A 17067-nucleotide genomic window follows, 5' to 3' on the forward strand; every position below is an offset into this window, starting at 1 on the left:
GCCCGGCTCGGCGGGGCGCGCCCGCGGGGCCATGAGGGCGGGCTCCGGCCATGGCCCATGGCAGCGCGGCGGTCATGCTGAAGTGCGTGGTGGTGGGGGACGGCGCCGTGGGCAAGACGTGCCTGCTGATGAGCTACGCCAACGACGCCTTCCCCGAGGAGTACGTGCCCACCGTCTTCGACCACTACGCAGGTGAGCGGGCGGGGGGTCCCGCTACCGCCGGGGGCGGCAGCCGCGCTCTCCCCTCCCTCCTCCCTCCATCCCCTGGCCTTGCCCTGTCGGGGGGGCCGGCAGAGGGGTCGGCCGGGCTTGCCCCCCTCACCCGCTGTGTTTCTCCTCCCTCGCAGTCAGCGTTACCGTCGGGGGCAAGCAGTACCTGCTGGGGCTGTACGACACCGCCGGCCAGGTGAGTGCCGAGCGCTGCCCGCGGATCCTCGGCCCCGTCCCCCCGCCCGCCGGCGATCCCGGCGCTGAAGTTATTCGCAGGGCTGTGGTCCGGGCTGGGCGGTTCAGAGGCGGGTTGGCGGGGGTGGGGGGCGATTGATAAAATCCTGCTTTAAAAGAAAACCATTGATCCAACCTCGATTCCCGAGGGCGGGCAGGCGGAGACGGGCTTTATTTTTAGCGGTGCCGGGGCCGAGGCGCCACGGCATCGCCCGGCGCTGGGGTGGGGGGATGCCCGGCGCCCGCGGGGCAGTGCTCCGGGCCGGGCATCGCTACCGGCCAGACCCCCTTCCTCGGGGTGCCGACCCTCCCGCCGGCCTTCGGGTGGGGAAACGTGCCCCGTTCAGCACAGAGGGCACACGCTGCCTCAGCCACCTCGGGTGGGATGGAGAGCCAGGCTGCCGCAGCTTGCCTTGGTTGTGGTTTACAGCACTCAAATAGCTACAAAGAGTTGTTCGAACTAAAGGTGGAAAAGAATAACATGTAATTCTCAGCCACTGCTTTTGAGATAACCTGGGTTTCTTTTGCTGTCCCAGACAACTCAAGCGATTAATTTGGTTAAGATCATTACAGCCAGTTGTGAAAGATGCTGTGATGTCAGCATGGCTCTTAAGTAACTTTAATGATGGATAAAATACTGGATGTTTGGAGGGATCACTGGTCTAGTGGTTTCTAAAGGACTCCGTGATTCAAATAATCTCTTCCTTAGCTTAACTTGCATGGTACCAGCCACGAGCCAAGTACAGTCTCCAGGGTTAGAGTACTTTCTGGGGATTGCTTATTTGAAACCGTTGGTGAAGAGCCTGACCCCAGGAGGTGCAGGCATCTCCCAGGGAGGTGCAGAGCATATACAGAAATGTAGCATGGGTTTCTGTAAAGTTGTGTATTCCCTATATTAAACTTCTTCTTGCAGCGTGAGCATGTGCTTTGGTCTCACATGACCTCAGACATGCTTCCTTGTTGTAAAGAGCAACTCGTAAGACAATCTCACTGAAGTCGCATAGACTGAAGCTGTAATTTTTAACCATGTTGTTCCTATACTTAATTGAATGACTGCTGCCTGAATTAGTGCACCTTTTTAGATCTGTATATAGCTTTGAGTTAGGGAATCAGCATTTAACCAGTCTTATATCTTTGTTAGGCCTGAAATCAGTAAAAAAATTAATTCCATGAGAATTGTAGGAAACAGCGCCATTTCCAGAAAGCTGATACCCTGAAGGATGAGACTCTTCCCACAGACTGACTTCATGCTTGTCATCTCCCTGATATAAACACAAGCTAGTCAAATTTATGCCAGCTAAGTGCATTTCTTACTACCAACACAGTCCTGTTTTTGAATAGTAATTAGTTCAGAACACAGCTTTAAAATGTTGCTCAAGTAGGTTGCAAAGTGAGGATCTAGTGCTCAGACAAAACATTTGGTTAGCATGCAACTAATTTTTTTTTTTTTTTTTTTATAATGAGCATTGGAAAGTGTGAAAGTGAGCCTAGCACTTGTGTACATATGCACGGTTTATTTGAGCCCTTGTTCTGGTCTTGTTGCTATTAATGTGAGTATGTGTTAGCTCAGTGTAACCTTAACTAAGGTGGCTTTGTGGTACCCCACTCTGCCTGAATGTGCTGACTGCAAACACAGGTAAACTGGACAGTTTACAACAAACAGCGAATTAAGGTGTTCCTGTTACACTAAGAAAAACATTTCAGTGTGAAGCTGTATATAGAGAAAGTTGAGGTAAGCTTTTTTTTCACAATTTTTGAAAAGTCAGATCTTCATTTTGAATTCCAGGGCAGTTTTTGAGGCACCTAGAAATAGATCTTCTTGGCCTGATTCAAAGGACCCTCAGTTCACACAGGGTGTTTTAATGAGGCTATCTTTACAGATATATCTGGTCTTGGCAAAACTTCCCTTTTAGTCAGACCCGTGGTACTAATAAAATCTTTACCACTATCCCCATCACACTTCAGCATGTTTGGGGAACTGGTGCATGTCAGAGACTGCCCACGGGAGCCCCATCCCAACATCCAGTACGACTAAAGAAGGTAGTCTGTATCAAGATGCCAGTCCAGCAACTTCATTCAGTGAAAAGCTGCTTTGTCAGAGCAGCTGACAAGCCTGTCTTTCTAAAGCTACACAATAATAGAAAGCTTACATTAAAACTTAAATATATATAGTAAAGAGGAGAAAAGACATGAGTTGATGATGTCTTCTCTGTGTTGAGGAAACTGCATGCTGTACCTGGTACATGCCTGCTGCTTTCACAGACTTCCATATGGATCGGATACATTTCTGCCCAAAGCTGGGATTTCTGTGCCAGCATACATGAATGCTTTTGTCTCTAATTCTGTCACCCCCAAATAATTTTAGTGTAAAATATTGGCCTGACAGTATAGTTTTATAAAACTTGGCTATGTGTGATTACTGTGGTATCTAAGCAGTTCACAATCATCAGCAGGTTTATACTTCCAGCCTTGGACAAAGTAAATAGGTCCAATCTACAGATCTCAATTCAGGGGGAAGAGGAGTGAAAGGGGTTAATAAAAGTTCAGATAGTGACTTACTCCAAATCCATGCAGAAAGCCCTTAGCAGAAGAAGAAAGATTAAAGACAAGATTTTGATTCATAGCTGGTGCACAGCAGGCTCATCACCCTGAAATACTGGCTTATCAGTGTGTGGGTCTCTTTAACTTGCGTGGTTATGTATTTAGCAACTTGTGACAGACTTTGCTTTGGCAGAGGAGTTGCAAGCTTTTGAGTTCATCCAGTACTCGTTCCTAGCTCGCTTCCTCACAACACACACAGGATCACATGTAGTAACTATAACGATGACATAAGGCCTCATATCTTCATGAGTTTAAAGTAGGTTGAAAACAAACCTATTAAAATCCCATTTTTCCCCCTGGTAATATATATAGCAAGGAAAAATGCCACTAGTGGTTCACAAAGTTCAGTTTACACACAGGCCTTTTGAGTGTGTGTGAGTTCAAGAAGGCTTTTTTTCTGTCTGAAAATACTGAGGCCCTGGTTCAGCAGAAAATAGCCAGTACAGCTGCTGGGCCGTGGAGGCTCTGAGAGCCCATTTGGGTTTGCAGCTGTGGAGGCAGCCTCCCATGTCAGGGAGGTGGGCGGGAATTTGGTGCCATTCCTCCAGCAATTCCTCCCAGAGGTGCAGCTAGCAGCTCCTTTTAGCCTTGCTGCATGCACTGGGTGGGTTTAGAGCAGGTCTTGGTTTCCCCAGAAGATGAGAACTGTGGAACATACCTACACTGAAGACACATCAATGCACTGAAGTTTAAACATGAGGTGCTTGTGATACTGATGTTTGGAGGCCTCTGGCTTTGCAGCAGCCTCTTTTGGGAGACTGTGTGTCAATACTGCTCTTCATTGAACAGAGGTACATGGCAAAATCAGCTTGGGAAGAGAACCACAACTTCATCAGGGGTCTGTTAAGATCACCATGTTGGAGTGGTTTTGAACTGCTGGCAAGTGATTATCATTTTGCTCTTCCAAGATATCAGAAGTAATACTGCCAGCTCTCAAGATGTTAACATTTTTGGAGGAATGTCTACAAGCACTAACAAAGGGGTGCCACAGGTCCCTTTGCCATGTCCCAAGTGGTCAGAATAAGTGGTAGGACACACAGGAGTTGCCTTTTGGGGATTTTGCACTATATTCAAGGCTGTTGTTTAAAATTACAGTTGGAGTCTTTCCTTCTGCTGTAGGATTTTAATTCATGGTGTCCCTTTCTTCCAGTGTGTGCTGACCACATACAGGGGGAAGTCTTGCTCTGCTCCTGTGTCTTTGCTGTAAAGGATGGTTGGGATCTAGAGGAAGGACGGGGAGGCTGCAGTAGTTAACACACTGCTTGTGTTACTCCAGGAAGAGATGCTGAGGCATGGCATGACTGTTTGGTACAGATTTGGCACCAAGCCAGCATCTGGGCAGAGCAGGGTATGGTGAATTATGAGGCACTACAGTGCAGTGCCTCATAATAACATTTATATCCCTCAGCATCACTTACTGTTGATACTAGCAGGGCCTGGTCATACAAAGCTGAGGTGAACTGTGTTCCTGGGCTCTCTGCTTTTATATTTCTGCCTTAAACACCCTAACACAGGGTCTGATACAATGAAGCTCTTGGTGCCTTCTCACCTGTCCCCAGAACAGTACCACAAAACATGGTATTCACAAGCACAGAACAAGCCACTTTGCACGTCTCAGCTCAGATGGTCACAGTGGTTGCAGCCACAACCATCTTAATTCAGATAAACTGATTTTTTGGTTGTAACAGAAGCCCTGATGCTAAAGCAATTTTAAGTTGGTCAGGCTGCTGAAGTGTATAAAGCTAACTCAATTATTAGGGAGATGAGTGTCTGCATTAAGGAGAGGTGTAAAAACAAATAGTTATAAATGTGAAAGTGTCTGTGTTTGAGGTGTGGCTATTAAAATGGATAGTTCCCAAACCTGTGTGGTTGCTATAAATAAATAGCAGTAATCTTTATACTCCTTGCTGGCTCTTTGTCTTGGCTTTGATAAGTAGCCCTGGTCTAGCCCTAGGTACCACTCCAGTATCTTACTGAGAAGAGAGGCAGCTGCTGGTCTATTGCGAAATAGAAATGTCCTTCCTCAGAGCACACTGCTCCTTCTGAGTTGCCCCTACCAGGCAGCCGTAACTCCAAATGTCAGCCCGGAGTGAAGCAGTCTCACACAATGCAAAGCCTGCCACCCTTTACTGCAGAGGTGTAAACACCAAGACCTCCAACATGATTTTGGCAGATCTAAATCTAAACATGAAATGTTAGCAACTAACATCCTCTCTCCTTTCTGCCCCCCTCCCCGTGCCTCCCTCCTCCCACATGCATTCTCCCTCGCTCCCTTTACATGTCCCAGCCGAGCCAGCAGCTGGCACTGGGGAGGCTGTGAGCTCATGAGCTCACTCCCAGCCCAGCGTGCTGGCCTATGAATAGCTCAGCCTCCGCTGAAGCTGCTCTGTGCCTCAGGATGTTGCCAGCCACGTAGATTTAACAACTGGATGTATGCAGATAAAATAAAAACATGCCTAGATTCTCCCTTTGGAATTTAAGTTTTTCAGTGTAAGAGGAGGTGAAGTGCCTGAGCTAACAATCTCTGTGTTTAGAGCTCTCTAGATAAGGGTTGAAGCAAAGATAGGCTTTCTCTTTAAAAGGAAAAGGACTTATACCTTCAGATTGGTTATTAAAAATGGCCTTGCAACAATAATACTCTCAGTGCAAAGCCTGCATCTAAACGCCTCTTCGTGAGCCATGACTCATGCTTTGAAAGCACAGCAGCTTTCCTAGAAGGATAGGTAAGCACTGTTATCACCAGATGGGGAGTTGCAGAATGGGAGACGGTGTTCTGAGTTTCCAGAAGCATCCACTAAATAGATGTTGGAAACTCAAGACAGTTACATTTCATTTTCAGAGTGCCGAAAGCCCCACAGTACTTCTGAATAGCGACACTGAGTTATGTTAAAATCAAATCTAAGGGATGCATTTGAAAATGTAGATCCAGAATGTCTTTGCCACTTTAACAGCAAGTTAATGGCAGACCAAAATAAAGAACACAAAGCAAACCAAGTTTGACAGGTTTTCTGAAACTTCAACTTTTGATACGTTAAAAGCACGTTTTTATGAAGACTACTGACGTAGGATGGACCCTTGCTAAACACTGATTACACAGCCAAGTAAAAAGCCCTTTTTTCCTGGGTTAAGAGTCAGTAGATATCCTTTAGTTTGTGACAGAGCGCTGTCTGAATTTTCCTAATTTTCAATTTCTTTGAGGCACAGTGGCATCTTACAATGCGATCTAAACATGACCAGCTAAAAAGGCAACATTGAATACAAATAGTTACTGCTCTTCCAGCACAATGTTATTGCGTATCCTCTTACTTCCCGAGTTCATTTTGAGATGGTGTGTGCACCTGCACTCAGCTGAGTATCATATAATCTACAGCTGTGCTGCAGGAGGCAGGAGTGATGGAATGGGACAACTGGGTAAGGTAGCATGACTCGTGGAGTTTTTCTGATAGAGAACATATGAGACTCTGGGAATTTTTGTCAGGTCCATACTCAGACGTCTCCACTGAAATCTGTTTTCTTTGCAAAGAACTCTACATATTTTGGTAAATAGGAGAAGTATAAAAAAATGAAGTATTCATTTATAGCCTAACTCCAGATTCAGCCTCCAAATTACATCTTTAAAAAAAGTAAACAAAATTAGATGAGAGCACTGTCTCCATAGCAGAGACCTGCAATGTAGAAGGGTGTGTTAGGGTCTAATCCAAAGCTCTGTGTTAGCTGCCACCCTACTGCTGATTTTAGTAAACTCTGTTACAGTTCCTTTATTAAGAACACATGGACAAAGTGGATGTAAAACCTACTTCAGCAAGGTTTTGTTAGTCCTGGGTATTCAAAATGATGAACCAGCTGTTCCTACCCACATACACCACTACCTAAAAATTCTAGGAAATTAAAGTGGTTTTGCCCTTTGCTGTATGTGGGTTTTCTTTAAATCTTTGGCCTTCATCTATGGTCATGTATCAACCTTTCTCTGTATCTGTGGGGTACTAGAAATTAATCTTTCATTTAAAGGTGAAAAGGACGTGCTTTTTCTTTATAGAGACTCCAGGAATCTGGTAATGAAGAAATAATATAAAGCACACTGATTCAAAATCCTGCAGTTCTATTGTGAATTATAAACTTTAACATCTCAAAAATGGATGCTTTGGGGCAGAGCTTCCGGACTTTTTTTTAAGCCTCCAAATTAGCAGTTGCATTTCTAATAAAACTGCCCCTCCCCTAATGAGAAAAAATAAAAATAAGGACACAGAGGAGAAGAACTGTGTCTTTTTACTGCTCTGTTCTGTGGTTTTATAAGCAGTCTATTTGTTTGAATTGGTGATTGGGCGAGTTGTGTTAAAAAAATGTCTGAATGCTACGTGACACTTTCAGCAGTTCTGAAGAGGTTGTGTCATTTGACACTTTACAGTTACTGTCCCCAGTCTGTTTTAATCCTGCTCCATGCTGCATCTGTGCTGTGGCACGTGTGCAATAATTCTTTACTATGCCAGGCACTCACTGGTGTGCACATAAAAATGCAGGTGGCAGCATTATTCTCCAGAGGAAAGCAACATCTGTCAGCATCCCAGGTGAGTATATTGCTCCACATGAATAAAACACAGATTCAGAGTACCTCAGGCAGCCTGTGCTCTAAAATAGATGTAGTCATGAACGCTTTCAGATCATCATTAGGACTTAATGCTACTTCCTTGTTGGTCCGATTTCCCATTGGGATTCAGTGTTGGGGTCAACAAGGGATGGATGCCACGTGTGACCCGGGATGCATCTTTAGTTATGACCAACAGATAGGCCAGCCACAGGCAGTGAGATGGCTTAAAAATTCCTCACTTAAGAAAAATTGCCTATGGTTTTCTTTCAACTGCCTTAACATCTGCTGAGTGTTTTATCACATTCTTCAATGGGAGCTGCTAGCCCCAGCAAGTGGGACTTGATATAAAACAAGATGCAGAAGATTCTTAGGAACTCCTTTCATTCCAGAAACTCTTTCACTGTGATGTGTTCATTCAAGGTGGACATGACGGCCCTGGCACTCTCCTGAGAAGTTGTGTGATGGGAGCTAATCTTGAGGACACAGTAAAGCTGTAATCTTCTATGAGTTCCTCAACACTGGACTGAAGAATGTGCTTTTGGGATTTATTTGTAAAGGGTGAAAGGGAATGGGACACCTAACTGATCAGTGTTGTTTGATCAGTCTTTATACAGGTAGCAAATTAAAAGATAAATCTGATATTATATGGATAACTGTATTAAACCAACTCTACTCTGTAGGCTGTTTTGCCTGTGAGAACAGGTCAGATTCTTCTGTGAAAATAAACTCAGAGAACCTATCTTTCCAAAGAGCAGGTTCTGCAGAGATCTGTCCAGATCTCCTGTGTCAGGGTGCATTTTATTTTTTAGCTTTATTTGCTGTATCTGAAAGAATTGAAAATCCTGATTATTCATGGCTGCAGACGCAACTGGGGTGAATTCCTTTCCTGGGGAAAATGGAAATTCAGTGTGGAAAAAATCCTGTTCAAAAAGTCACTGACAGAGAGAAAGAAATGCACAGCAGGACTGAGATTTCTTATGGGCAAGGAGTGAAAGGGTTTGTCCGTGCCAGCTACTCTGCCATTTCTTAAGAGCTCCATAGTGGATAGACAACAGCTTTAAGTGAAGGTGTTCAAGTGAAACTGCCTGCGGTCAGCTGAATACATGTTCTGTTGATACAGATGCTAGAGTAATAAGCCCTACAGAGAAAATTCAGGGACTTTCACTTTTAGAAAACCAACCAGCAAGTTGAAGTTTTCATGGTGATGGAGAGAAGGGAGTGTGCTATTGAGACCATCTAGGAAAGTAGTTTAGCATCACCACATGGCAAGATGTAGCATTTGGACAGTACTGAATCCCATATTAAGGCTAGGATCCAATCTGATCACTTAAAGGCAATTTTGTATATAATAAAAGAAATATGCTGTCCTTCCTGTCTCTAATGATCTAAAAATCCATCTTCACTAGGCTCCATCTTCCAGCTAGTTATTTCTGTCTATCCAGAAAAGATTTTCAGAGATGTAAGCAGCTGCACAGTTCTCAAATATGCCAGAAGGAAAGATTTGTTATTAAAAAAAAGGTAATTCACAAACCCTGGGCTTTTTCTATGTATAATTCATATGTCCTTTGAACAGTCCTCCTCACAGGAATTCAGAAATGGATTTAGATCAGTTTACTTCATTTTTAGAATACAATGGAAGAGCACTTACTCTGCATACTTGCAGCCTTTTCTATAAATTAAAAATAGATGCTGGGCCCAAACCAGCAGCTTTTTGCACTCTCTGGGAAACCTGTGCGAACAAACCACAACAGGACAATTCTGCTTTCTTTAGCAATGCAAGCTGTATCCTCAGAAGCCCGTGAAGAGACAGAGGGTCTGTAGTGCACTTTTCCCCTGCAGCCAGGGAATAATCACTGCATCTTTCTTGATTTGCGTGTTCAAAAGCTAGGGGCTACAGATGTAGGCAACTGAAAAATCAAATGCAGTCATCAGCATAGCAGGGCTTGGGTCGTGGAATTGGATAAGCAGACGTTTTATGGCAAGGCACTGTCAGTTCAAACTGCAGCTTTATGCCAAATGGTCCTGCATTAGTGGTGTCTTGTGAGTGGCAGTGCCAGGAAACCAGCATCCTGGGGGATGCTCCACCCTCCTTCCTTGCAAAGGGTTACAGTGTTACACAGCCCAGACTGAAAAATTTGAAGAGTGTTTTCAGCCAGGGAAGCAATTTATGCTTGGCATGGGGCAGTACAGGCCACTTCCCTCTCTCTCCTCCCCCACCAAATGTCTTGTAGAATCAGAAACCACAGGGTGATTCAGCGGAGTGAAGTCTGTTTCCTGGTGTACTTTTCGAGTAAGCATTTGCTTTCAAAACCTTTAGATAGAGGCTTTGCCTGGTGCTTATAGCAAAGCTGCAGATCAGCCTTTAATTCCAAATAATTTGGGGGAGATGGCAGGATGTGTCCAGAGGTAGCTGTGAGTTGTTACTAAGTCCACATTTATGTACATCAGTCATTATAGTTCACTTGTTATGTTTTCCAAAATACTACAGGGGGCCTTCTGAAACAGAAACTTATTTTCAGGGAGGAAAACTGAAAAATGCAGTCTTGAAGGACAGCTTTGAAATACATTTCAAAAACTGAAATATGGCAATTTATAATGAGAGAGGACTTCTGACTCTTGTTACTATAAAGTGGTTAAAACAGACTTTTATCAGGGATTTTACTCTGCAAAACTATGCCTCACTGTGCCCCTCTGAGCAGTAGTGATTACCCTTTGCTACATGAAGGTTGGATTCCTCTAGCAACTCTGCCTGATGTCTATTTTTGGCTTCCCCGCTAAAAACAGATGGTTGGGAGTGAGAACCTCTCCTTACGATTGCTGTTGTAAGCTGTGAAAGCAACAGATGGTTGCTAACACAGAGATCACAAATGCAGAGGTTTTGAGCTCCAGTTTTTCTTCCAGTGGTGCAAGCTTTATTTTGTTTACATCCATCCACTTTATACCTCTTGGAATAGAAAAAGGCGTTTCAAGGATACGTCAGTATAACAACTGAAGATGTATTGTTAAAATTTCATTCCTAAACTGCAAAAGACACAAAATAATTCATTACTTTGGTTCTGTCAGAACAAGACACTGAGTGTGGATTAAAACATGACACATCTTAGGCCCTTGCATCAGTGTTAATGATATACCATAATTTGGTTTCTCCTATTTTCCTAAAAAACAGTAGCAAAAAAACAAAAATCAACCAGACAGATCTAGGTTAACATTGTCTTCACGACTTGCAATGGTAGATCTGAGAGGCCTGGACTTCCTCAAAGGTCTTGGTCAAGGGGTGGCAAGGTACTGGCTGCAAAGGACTTAATTGCCTTTCATATCTCTGAAGCAGACAGAGAGAGACCCTACTACTCTTCCAGATGAGCAGGAGGCCTGTGGTCTCACACTACTGACAGAGGGGTAAGGACCTCTGTCTCTGTGCCCATCACTTCAACTCGAGCTGGGAGGAGCATGATACCATAAATCAGGGGAGCTACAAGGTCTCTACATAGAGAATCTCTGTATGTCTGCACCTCGCACTTCAGTGTGCTAATAAATATAAGGAAATAATGCTTTTTGTGGGTCAAGAAGGTAGTCCAGAAATTATTATACTCCACTTTATCTGAGTTTATTTTTTTAAAAAAATATCCCACTGCACATAAGCTGTGTACATCAAAGGCTTTTGGAGTGCTTTGCAAAGCCTAATGCATTATTAAGCTAGCAAACCCCTGAAGATGGGAGGATGCAAACAGAGAGAGGATAATGATTTACTCAGGACTACATACTGTGTCAGTGGCAGAATTTGGAATACTGTTTCCTTTTCTTTAGCTGCGTCTCAGCTGATATCTGTAGAACTGGGTAAAAGTATCAGTTCAAAATCAAATGCATGACTTGAAATGGGACACTGTGTTCTGCTTTTGGTCTGAGCAAACACATGAAGTGAAGAATATTATAATGCTGTGGAATTGCAATACCATTCATCATTCTGCATACAAAAAGTTTCTCAAGACCTCTGTTTCTGGACAGGTAAATGTTGGAAATAGCCAGATTTTGGACATGTTAGAGCAAATCCTCTTCACCATCCAAAATACAGTATTCAAATACAAGGCAGCAGAAAATCTCAGGCAGATTATTAGGTACTGTAATATGGAAAAGGAGACCTAAAGGATAGATTTTAAGGAACCAAGATAAAGGCAATGCTAGACATACCTTCAGCCTACCATAAGAAGACATGGTAATTTTAAAGCCTGAATTTCCATTCTCCACTTTAAAAACAAAAGCCCCTGTTTGTAGCTGAGAAGCCAAGTCCTTAGCTCCTTCATCTCATCTCCTTCTTTATGTTTGTTGTGTACTGGCAGCTGTCCTGGGTTTCCACAGGGATACTAGGGAAATTATGAACAGCCCTGCTGCAGTGTCGTGTCTTTTAGAGGGATCACAGCTCCACAGAACATTAATTAAGTCAACATTCTTGTGTCCAATTTTGTTTGAAGTTACTACAGCTCTCATATTTTCTGTATTCACCTGCTTCAGCAAACAATTTTCTTTAAACTCCAGAGTATGTTGGAGAATGAGCTGTTTCATTATTATAGCCTCAAGTTTTTGAGACTTATACTATTTCAATCCTTAAAGGCTTTCTTGCCCATCTTATTCACATTTTTAAAATATTCCTGCTAATATCCTTAAATATTTTTAAAGTCTAAATATATATGCAGTGCCTCCCCCAAAGAGATTGTCTAATTAATCTATGGTATGTACAGGCACTCAAACAGGAATTTATGTTGACTGGCTAGTATAATAAATTTGGCTGTTGCATTTAAGTTTAGAATAAACCACATTTATTTCCCTTACACTAGATTCAGGAAATAAATTATAGTTGAAGCAATAAGATTTTTCCAGGCTTCTCTAACATTCAGTCTAAATTAATTTGGTATTTCAGATTCTTCTACCAATTGCAGCAGTTATGCTGGCCCAATACATCAGAGAAAGTTTACAGGTTTTATTGCTGTTTCTGAGGGGCTGTTGGGAGGCAGAACGAGTCTTTAAGCCCAGATGGCCTACTAGATGCTGGCAAAATTTAAGCAGGGTTTCTCCCAGGACTCAGGACCAGTCCAATCATGTGGTGGCAGGCTTTGTTAGAAGTACTGCCACTATTAATACCAATGCACACCTGATGTTCAGAGCACAGACAAGGTTTAAAGGCGAGCCTGAGAGCACTGTCATGTTTCAAGCAGCAGGGCTGGTGGGTATAGCCAAATTCTCTGATAATTTAAGGAAGCTTAAATGCAGTGAAGCCACTGCAGCAAATGCCACACACATCTTTGGCTGTGGTACACGATGTATCCAATCACATTGTACTTGCCTAATGTTTAACTCTTAATTACGCTTGCCCACAGCTGGTCCAGTGCAAGTGGAGCAGGGTATAAATCAAAAGGCACACGAACAAATGCAGGAGCAGGAACGGAGTTCAGACCTGAGACTGGCTTTAAGAAAATGATTAATATTTGCTCTGAATAAAAGGTCCATCTGTAATTTGAAACTGATTAACTAAAGAGCTATTTTAATGTTAATGGACTAACAGTAATTTCTGGTGACAGTGAAATGCTTTCTCCATTCCTGCATTTAGTATTCTAGTTATCCTAGTCCAGATATGAGATTTTTAGAAAATGTAGAGTATAGGGATGGCAGCTCTTTGGTGGTAGGAACAAATTACAGCTTTTAACTAGATTTTTTTAAAAGCACAACTTATTTACTAATACCCCACATATGATTTAGAGCTGAATTTGAGAGCAACTGATGGATCCACTGTGTGCTCTTTCATGCAGATTTTGTACTCCAGGGAACAGAGTAATTGGTAGTTGAAAAGCTTCTTTTAGGATTTTAATCTCCACCCCAGAAAACAGTGCAAGCCTGAGCAGGATCTAGCTATATTCAGTAGTAGAAGTGAAACATAAAATACATGTCTAAAAAAACCAACTGAATGTCAAAAGAGTTTCAACTTCCTGTGTTGATGTTTTGAAGTTATTTCTGCTTTCTATGATGAATGTCCACAAGTTTGGAAGAGACATGGTTACTGTTTCTGTCTTCTGAATCAGGGCAAGAGCCTGACACTGGCAGCGAAAAGGCTTGTGAAATGTTGTAGCTTCAAAGTGGTGTCAGTTACTGTGGTTGTGAAATTGTCAACAATTAAGCATGCTCTAGCTAATTGACAAGTCTGTTCACAAAACTAGAGTGGATACTCAAAATGGCACAAGAATATGACAAGGAATGATCACCTCCTTGCTACTGCAGAATTTCTGCCTGTGCTTGTCTTTCCTCCAGTTCATGAGAATAACAGCTCTCTTCCCGCAGCTGTTGACTTCCAAATGGAAAAATGAGCCAAGCAGAAACTGTTCTGAGGAAGTTCTCATAGTTTTTCTGAAATTCTAGTGACCATGTCTAAAACCTAACAAATCAATGAAGGGTGTTTCTGAGGGCGTGACTGTAGGTTACTAATCTGGTAATGTGCCTGTTCCCAAGGAAACAAAAATTTAATTTTCTGTCTCATTTCAAACACAGACTTGAATTACATGTCTGTCTCTATGTTTAATGAACAAATCATTGCAATATTTGTGAGATTTAATTATGATGGGGAGTTTACATGGGAAAGAGGGAAACTGCTGCAGCAGCCCTAACAAACTGACGTTTACTGTGGAAGGTATAAATCCAGCATTTGTTAGTGTCTCTGCAATGCCTGGCCTCAGTCTTAGTTATCTATGTTGCAAAACCCACCAAAATTCTATAGTAGGAATGGTAAGGCATTGGTTCACTGCCAAAGACTAAAGGAAGCCTTGCAGAGAGAAGCTGGGGCATGTTCCCTCTGGCTGTTAGCTAAAACATAGGGCAAAAATCCACTTTCTCTCCTGCTAGAGAGAACTGTGACTTATAAGAGGGGCAATGCTCCTAGGTACTTGTCTTGCCACAGTATAGTATACCCTGGCAGTAGGACTACTGACTTTAAATGCTGGGGCTCTAAATGTCCTAAATAATCTTTTCACATTAACTCCTCTCCCACACTCCAAACAAACAAACAAACAAACAAACAAACAAACGCATTAATATTCCACAGTGTTTTTGATTCTGAATTTCTGTTCTATCTGATCCTTTGCTGGGCTTGCTAGTAGAAAGCACAGGCTAGACAAAAGAGGTCCCTTCTGATCCTTCCTACTCCCCTGAATACTAGGAACAGGACTGTAAGGTTTCTAAAAAACAAAGGAAATTCTAAGGAGGGCTTTAAATATCACCTCTGTGTATGATCCAAAATAGAACATTTAAGTGCATCGAACAGCCTTAATCTAGTCTAGCTTTGTATAATCTGGATGACTACATCAGTCACACCTGCTCATTTCTCTACAAATACTAGTCTTTGATCTGCAAGTATGCTTGAACCATAAGCCTTTTGTTTTTTTCCTGAAAACTTTTTGAATGGTAATCTTCTATATATTCTCATAGAGAAGAAAGTTTCTATCAGTATGAAGACATTTTTCAAAATATTTATATTCATATACAGCTATCTTCATATGTAAAGTTTGCTCTAACGGCGACAGTAACTAACTTGGAATAGTTTTAAACATTCAGAAAGTTTGCCTCCACAACCTTCACGAAATACAAATACAGTTTCTGAATATAACTGTTAAAATACAGGCAACAATTTAATATTGCAGATAACACAATTTTTCTTCCTTAGGAAGACTATGATCGTCTGAGACCTTTATCTTACCCTATGACCGATGTCTTCCTTATCTGCTTCTCAGTGGTAAACCCTGCTTCATTTCAAAATGTGAAAGAAGAGTGGGTACCGGAGTTGAAGGAATATGCACCTAATGTTCCCTTTTTACTAGTAGGAACACAGGTATATTTGGTTCTGTTTTACTTTATTTAAACAATTAGGATCATTGTATGGTGCCTTTTCTGTGGGCTGGAAGTCGAGGCCAACAGGACCAGAGCAGCACCTCCTTCTGCCTATGGAGGAACAACCCTTATAGGTGGCAAAAAAAACACAGATACGTGTTGTTCTCCAACGAGCTATCTCCATTTTGTTAAAAAAAACTTATGTCCATTGTAAACATGGTGGCAAGATGGACTGCATGTCTCCCATGTGACTTTCTAAAAAGTCATGGGACCTAGTGAATAAAATTGTCTGCTCATGCCCATGTTACTGGAATTACTTGGGTATACAACTATTAGTCACATGCAATATTTGCTGAAGCAAAGGAGAAGGGGAGAAATGAGACAATTTCCTCTTGCTTCTCATGGATAGTGGACTGGGGTTCATTTATGAAGTGACCCACATATTGGTGTTACCTTTGGGTTAATCTTTCTGCCACTGCATTTGGTATTCTAAGATGACCACATCTAACTGAAGTGCTGAATTACAGAATAAATGTTTCTTCCTTCTAGATTAAAGGTTCACAATTTAAATTGAGGGCTCTTGAATCAGGAAGGGTCCACAGTCTGAATCATGACATGACTCCGTTTTTACAGAGATAATATTCCATTGAATGATTCTCCTTTAAAAATAGGGTATCATATTGTCTGCTGACTTTTGTTTAGAGAAAGTATTCCAGCATGACTTCAATCTTTCTTGCTAGATTGATCTCCGTGATGACCCAAAAACTCTGGCAAGACTGAATGATATGAAAGAGAAGCCCGTATCTGTGGAGCAAGGACAGAAGTTAGCAAAAGAGGTAAATTGGATATTCCTAAATGAAACCAAGTAACAAAGAACAACAACAACAAAACACCCCTATTTTTACTTGACTTTGTCTTCCTTTACCACTTTTTGCATATCTTTTAGCAGTCCACATATGAAATCTTGTGACTGCTTACGAGTCAACAACACTTACATTAATGAGCAAACCTAAGTAATTACACTGTCTTGTCAGTAATTGTTCTAATTTTCAGTGTAGACAATTATATAGCTTCTATAGATTTTACAAATATTACTCAAAGATAATTAAAATCCAAAAACTGGTTGAGGTTGGAAGGGACCTCTCCTGCTCAAGCAAAATGTTGGAAGCATCTTTTAGACATTATTTGAGAATGTTATACTACCACTGTGACTACTGTGTGGATAATGCTTATCAGAACATTTACAGAGCCTTTATTTTTGAAACATAAATGAGTAATGTAATTATTTTTTGCTCTTTAATTATCAACCATATCTTAGGCCTCCACTGCCAATCTAAAGAATTTACTTGTTTCCCATAGAAACCAACCAACTTAAATACTTTCCAGATCTTTGGACAAAAGACAAATCTTATTTTCTTCTACAGGGGGGTGCACATTCAGATAATTTTTTTTAGATTGTAGCTAAACATTGTAATGTTGCTGTGGGGGGTGGGGAGGGGAGGGGAAAGCAGAAGTGCCCAGATGGAATTGAACAGCTGAGACATACTGCTATTGAATTTACTTATTTTCTTGAC

The 17067-nt window shown here is 42.0% G+C and overlaps 2 protein-coding genes across 3 annotated transcripts in view; one reads left to right on the plus strand and one right to left on the minus strand.

Annotated features, from left to right (window-relative positions):
- The window catches only part of RHOQ (ras homolog family member Q), a 24073-nt gene continuing 7006 nt past the window's right edge, over positions 1-17067 (plus strand). The window contains exons 1-4 of one of the 2 annotated variants that reach the window (XM_041477301.1): positions 1-192; positions 348-406; positions 15330-15494; positions 16234-16329. In XM_041477301.1, coding sequence (XP_041333235.1) covers positions 51-192; positions 348-406; positions 15330-15494; positions 16234-16329 — 462 coding nt within the window. In that variant the 5' untranslated portion in view covers positions 1-50. The remainder of the gene's footprint in view (positions 193-347; positions 407-15329; positions 15495-16233; positions 16330-17067) is intronic. The other variant, XM_041477302.1, reaches the window with a different exon arrangement.
- The window catches only part of PIGF (phosphatidylinositol glycan anchor biosynthesis class F), a 20614-nt gene continuing 19439 nt past the window's right edge, over positions 15893-17067 (minus strand). The window contains exon 7 of the mRNA XM_041477300.1: positions 15893-16297. The gene's annotated coding sequence lies outside the window, so the exon portion shown is untranslated. The remainder of the gene's footprint in view (positions 16298-17067) is intronic.

Source organism: Pyrgilauda ruficollis, unplaced genomic scaffold (genome assembly GCF_017590135.1).
Source record: "Pyrgilauda ruficollis isolate IOZ18807 unplaced genomic scaffold, ASM1759013v1 scaffold4, whole genome shotgun sequence".
NCBI lineage: Eukaryota > Metazoa > Chordata > Aves > Passeriformes > Passeridae > Pyrgilauda > Pyrgilauda ruficollis.